The 6,116-nt window shown below is 48.8% G+C and overlaps 1 protein-coding gene across 2 annotated transcripts in view; it reads left to right on the plus strand.

Annotated features, from left to right (window-relative positions):
* Positions 1 to 3,952, plus strand: part of SOX9 (SRY-box transcription factor 9) — a 5,118-nt gene extending 1,166 nt beyond the window's left edge. Inside the window, exons 2-4 of one of the 2 annotated variants that reach the window (XM_044921476.1) lie at positions 536 to 789; positions 1,355 to 1,731; positions 1,834 to 3,952. In XM_044921476.1, coding sequence (XP_044777411.1) covers positions 536 to 789; positions 1,355 to 1,731; positions 1,834 to 2,199 — 997 coding nt within the window. In that variant the 3' untranslated portion in view covers positions 2,200 to 3,952. Of the gene's footprint in view, positions 1 to 535; positions 790 to 1,354 lie in introns of both variants that reach the window. The other variant, XM_021678453.1, reaches the window with a different exon arrangement.
* The last annotated feature ends 2,164 nt before the right edge of the window (positions 3,953 to 6,116 follow it).

The raw sequence follows: 6,116 nt of genomic DNA on the forward strand, positions 1-6,116 counted from the left end.
CCCCACGGACCAAGAAGATGGGGTGGAGGGGGGGAGACTTCAAGGCCAGAGGAGACTACCGGCAGGAATGGGGGGGGGGGTGGAAAATGGGGGGGGGGGGGGGCAGGAGGAGCTCCTTGCCGATTAACTGGGTTTTTGGAAAGCTTTTAAGAGTGTTGGGGGCGGGGGGCGTTATAACTACAGTAGCAGAGGCACTTAGAACAGAAGCAGCCGAGAGCTATTTTCATCTCCAGGGTTTTCCAAAATAGAAGGAGCGAGGGCGGGGCGGGGAGTGACCGCTCAGGTCGGACTAAAAGAACCGAGATTTAGTTTTCCTTTTTTTTCTGTTTTTCTTTCTTTTTTTTTCTTTCTTTCTTTTTTAATTTAAGAAAAGTTAACGAGCTGCAGCAGTGGCTGGAAAGCAGGGAGGAGGGAGGAAGGGGTTGTGTGCGAAGAAGCCGAGTGGTCGGGGTCACCTCCCCCTCCCGCCGACCTGACAGCTCAGCCGGTTTCACAGAACCCCCTCTTTCTCTCTGCGCCCCCTCCCCGCCCCCAGACTGCTGAACGAGAGCGAGAAGCGGCCCTTCGTGGAGGAGGCGGAGCGGCTGCGCGTGCAGCACAAGAAAGACCACCCGGATTACAAGTACCAGCCGCGGCGGAGGAAGTCGGTGAAGAACGGCCAGGCGGAGGCCGAGGAGGCCACGGAGCAGACGCACATCTCCCCCAACGCCATCTTCAAGGCGCTGCAGGCCGACTCGCCGCACTCCTCCTCCGGCATGAGCGAGGTGCACTCCCCCGGGGAGCACTCGGGTGAGTCCCCCCCACAGCCCCAGGCTAAGCCTCCCGCGGGCCCCACGGGCACACCCCAGGTCTCCACCGAGTAGGCTTAGGGACTTTGCGCTCCTCGGGGAGGGAAAAACTACCCCTAGCGCCTAATCCTCCTCCCCTCCCAGCCCAGGGCCCCGCGAAGCACCCCCCCCCCCCCCACCCCCCCACAACTCAATCTCTACATCCTAGCAGATTAATTTTTATTGCGAGGTAAAATGCCTTTACAGCTTTACAGGATTTCTTCCTCCTCTCGCTCCGCCACCCCAGAAGCGCACACAGGGTTCTTCCACAAGTAGCAATTCTGTCCTCCCGACCCTCCGGGCCTCAGACCTAGCCCCCCTCCTCCCCGTAAAAGGAGATCGCCTAATGTGTACTGGCAGGTTAATCATTTGGCGACTTATCTCGGGTGCACCGCGCCTCCCGCGCGGTTGCGGGTCTTTCTGACACTTTAGCTTGGAGGGGAGAGTCCCAGGAGGGTTCCTAAGATTAGGGCCTTTGCACAGCCCTAATTGACTTTTCTGTGCTGCTTCTCTTTTATTGCCCGCAGGGCAATCCCAGGGCCCACCGACGCCACCCACCACCCCCAAAACCGACGTGCAGCCCGGCAAGGCTGACCTGAAGCGCGAGGGGCGCCCCCTGCCAGAGGGGGGCCGACAGCCCCCCATCGACTTCCGCGACGTGGACATCGGCGAGCTGAGCAGCGACGTCATCTCCAACATCGAGACCTTCGACGTCAACGAATTCGACCAGTACCTGCCGCCCAATGGGCACCCGGGGGTGCCGGCCACGCACGGCCAGGTCACCTACACGGGCAGCTACGGCATCAGCAGCACGGCGGCGACCCCGGCGGGCGCAGGCCACGTGTGGATGTCCAAGCAGCAGGCGCCGCCGCCGCCCCCGCAGCAGCCCCCGCAGGCCCCTCCGGCCCCGCAGGCGCCCCCGCAGCCGCAGCCCGCGCCCCCGCAGCCGCAGCCCGCGCCCCCTCAGCCGCAGCCGGCGCACACGCTGACCACGCTGAGCAGCGAGCCGGGCCAGTCGCAGCGAACGCACATCAAGACGGAGCAGCTGAGTCCCAGCCACTACAGCGAGCCTCAGCAGCACTCGCCGCAGCAGATCGCCTACAGCCCCTTCAACCTCCCGCACTACAGCCCCTCCTACCCGCCCATCACCCGCTCGCAGTACGACTACCCAGACCACCAGAACTCCGGCTCCTACTACAGCCACGCGGCGGGCCAGGGCTCCAGCCTCTACTCCACCTTCACCTACATGAACCCCGCGCAGCGGCCCATGTACACCCCCATCGCCGACACCTCCGGGGTCCCTTCCATCCCGCAGACCCATAGCCCCCAGCACTGGGAACAGCCGGTCTACACACAGCTCACCAGACCTTGAGGAGGCCTTGCACCAAGGGGGATGCTGACCGCGTGATGATCCTAAAAAGCACCGAAGAAAGAAAGAACCAACCAGAATTTCCTTGACATTTTTTTTTTCCTTACTCCTTAAAGACATTTAAGCTAAAGGCAACTCGTACCCAGATTCCAAGACCGAACCATTAGCTATCCAAACGCGTTACCACCTTGTTGCAAATCAGTGGCCAGGCCGCTCGTGGCCAGGCGGACCGGCGGAATCGAGGAGAAACCGAACTTGAAAACTTGCTTCAAAGCAAGCAATGGAGGATAAATGGAGAATCATCGTGTGACCAATTTGCTCAATCTCTCTGCCTGTTTGTGAACTTTGTAATTATTTTTTAGCAGTAATTAAAGAAAAAAGTCCTCTGTGAGGAATATTCTCTATTTTAAATATTTTTAGTATGTACTGTGTATGATTCATTACCGTTTTGAGGGGATTTATACATATTTTTAGATAAAGAAATTAAATGCTCTTATTTTTCCAACAGCTAAACTACTTAGTTGAACAGTGTGCCCTAGCTTTTCCTGCAACCAGAGTATTTTTGTACAGATGAGCTTTCTCTTACAAAAAAAAACAAAAAACAAAAAACAAACAAAAAAAAAGTGTGTGTGTGTTGTTGCATTAACATTAAAAAAAAAACACGGATTTGTGTTACGTGATCAGTTTTGGGGGTTAGCTTTGCTTAATTCCTCAGGCTTTCTGATTCAAGAAGGAGCTGCCTTAGAAAGAAAAATAAAGGCCTTATTTTGCAAATATGGGAGTAAACCATAGTCTAGAGAAGCATTTGGTAAGCTTTATCATATATATATTTTTTAAACGAGAAAATACCTTGAGCCTTAAAACCGTGCTGCTGGAAAATACTTGTGCTCTCTGTTAGTGCATTTCCTTCCTTCCGCATTTGCTTGTTTGTTGCAATCTTAAGAAAGAAGTGAAAACCAAGCAAAGGAGATGAAATCTGTTTTGGGAATGTTTCAGCAGCCAGTGAGTGCCCCCTCCCTGGTTGCCTGCTCAAGCCCCGTGTGGGACACAGATGCTGGAGCCTTCTCCCTTACGCTGTCACCTGCGCCTCTCCAAACACCAGCAGTGAACCTTTAAGACATTCCACGAGCTAAAATTATTTATTTTGTAAGGAGAGGTTTTCGTTTAAAAAAAAAAAAAAAATCTTTAAAAAAAATTTTTTTTTAAATTTTACCTTCTTTAAAATAGGTTGTTGGAGCCTTCCTCAAAGGGTATGGTCATCTGTTAAATTATGTTCTTAACTGTAACCAGTTTTTTTTTTTATTTATCTCTTTAATCTTTTTTATTATTATTAAAAGCAAGTTTCTTTGGATTTCTTGTCCTAGATTTGTATAATATACATGCCTTTTTGTCTGTCCTTTTTTTTTTTCTTTGTTGTTTTGTTGAAAACAAACTGGAAACTTGTTTCTCTTTTTGTATAAATGAGAGGTTGCAAATGTAGTGTATCACTGAGTCATTTTCAGTGTTTTTCTGCCACAGATTTTTGGGCTGCCTAAATTGTGCGTGTGTGTGTGTGTGTGTGTGTGTGTGTGTGTGTGTGTGGACACAAAACAAGGCTGGCATGTGTCATGGATAGTCCCCTGCATGTTCTCTTGGAGACAAGGAGGAAAAGTGGAGGGGATCAGCCCACCGAGAGACCTGAATTCTTAATTCCTTCTGTGGCTGGAGAGTTTGAGGATTGCTTTTTAAAAAAGACAGCAAACTTTTTTTTTTTATTTAAAAAAAGATATATTAACAGTTTTAGAAGTCAGTAGAATAAAATCTTAAAGCACTCTTATAATATGGCATCTTTCAATTTCTGTATAAAAGCAGATCTTTAAAAAAAATATTTCTGTAACTTAAGAAACCTGGCATTTAAATCATGTTTTGTCTTTAGGTAAGGTTTGGTTTGTGTTTGTGTTTTGTTTTGCTTGTTTCCCCCCAAACCTTTTGTTCTCTCTGTGAAACTCATCTTTCCTTTTTTCTTTTTTTTTTTTTTTGTATATTATTGTTTACAATAAATATACATTGCATTAAAAAGAAAATGGCCCCCTGGACTGACTTATTTGCCCTCTTCTCCCCTTCAAAGGATGATGTGAAGAATTGAGGCACTGAAGAGATTGTTACATACTGATCACTGTGAGGTTCTTTTTTTATGTTACACTTCTAGCTATCCCAAAATTGGCAGTGATGAAAAGACTATGTCCCCAAAAATCTATGCGGAAAAATCTTAGAAAGTGTCACCCTGTTAGGTCACCTAGACAATTACATGTCAGTAGTTGTTCGCTCAGGCAAAATGTTTGTTGTGCTCTTAACAGCCTCATGCTTCAGGGCAAAAGCTGTTTCCCTGTGAAACTCACAGGGGAATATTAGACCTGAAATCGGTAGCTTGTCAGCAGTAGACAGAATGCCAGAGGGGGTGACTTGCCTGCCTCAATTCAGTCAAGCAAACTTTCTATTACCATGAACACATACCAACCAAGGGTGCCATTTAAAAGGCAGAAGAAGCCAAAAGAAAAGTTTTCAAAGAGGACCGGAGGGAAGTCTGTTCTATTAACCCATTATATGTGATTCAGAGCCTTCCTGGTCTATCTGCAGGAACAATGGAATGAGATTACCTTATTCTGCTGTTCCCTCCCATTTAACTCATTCTGAGAAGATGCAAAACTGTGGTAGAAGTAATAAGACCTAATCCTGTTTTTCTTGGCCTGGGTGGGATGGGAGTTTCCAGGATCAGAGAAACGTCCAGGTCATTTTTCATTAAATAGATGAAATCACTCCTTCCCTCCCACCCCCGCACAGAGACAACCCCCACCCCACCCCCCACCACCTCCACAGACACCCTGGCTGATCGGGGAAGTGTCTGTAAAGGAGGCAAGTCCCTGTCACCTCAGGCTGGTTTGACTTCTGGGCCCCTGGTATCCAGACTCTCTGGTATTATGCCACATTGTCTGTTTTTGCTTTTTTGGATTCCTGGCTTGGGTCCCACACCAGGATCATGGCAACCAGGAAAATGGTAGTTATCAAATCGAGACAACATTAGTGCTCGGCCTCCTTTGCAAATTCCTTCAACAGCGATTGAGGGCCTGTGATCTGCGGGGCGCTATGCACGTCTCCCCCTGCCCCCCCCCCCCCCCCCCCCCGCCCCCCTCTGTTGCTGGATTGTGCCACACTGCCCGTTGGCTTAGGCTCAGAGTCTAGCCTCCATTCTTACAAAATCTCTATTGTGTTTCCCCTTGCCAACACTCACGAAGTCCTTTTTAAAGTGTCTGTGGTGTTCACCAATTCTTGTCCACCCTTATTCACCCAAATCCCCTTATCTGTTAAACTCAACACGTACCACCCAGTCCTGACCACCCCTTCCCCTACCAAATCCATAATGTATGCAAGATTGTTTTCTCTTCTCCTAGAAATATGCTCTTTTCCTCAGTGTGTGACCTTCCACAGATCTTCTTAGAGCCAGAAGGTTCCATTTGGGTATAATTGGATAGGGCAAGTTGTTTACTTTCCTATGCCTCGATTTCCCCTTTTGTTAAGAACATTTGTAATCTCTCCTCTTGTAACAGGGTTGCTATTAGAGTGGTTTTTAGCAAGAAGTCTGGCAACTGACTGTGTCCGAATCTTCTGGTCCGCACAGAACTCCTACTAGCCCCGCATAAAAGGTAAACAGTAAATGGGGTGTTCACAGGCTGGTTCTGATATACGGGAAAACACAAGAGACAACGAAGCACAGACAGAATTCCTCTGAATCTCCCCCACCCCCGTGCACCAGATCGAGGCAAAGCCCGGCACCACCAGATTATAAAATATTTTAGAGGAATTTTTATTCTAAATCTAGAAACACAGAGCTTATCACCCTGACAACAAGACATTTATTGAAAACCTAGGAAAGAGTCCTCCAG

This window comes from Neomonachus schauinslandi, chromosome 15 (genome assembly GCF_002201575.2).
Source record: "Neomonachus schauinslandi chromosome 15, ASM220157v2, whole genome shotgun sequence".
Lineage (NCBI taxonomy): Eukaryota > Metazoa > Chordata > Mammalia > Carnivora > Phocidae > Neomonachus > Neomonachus schauinslandi.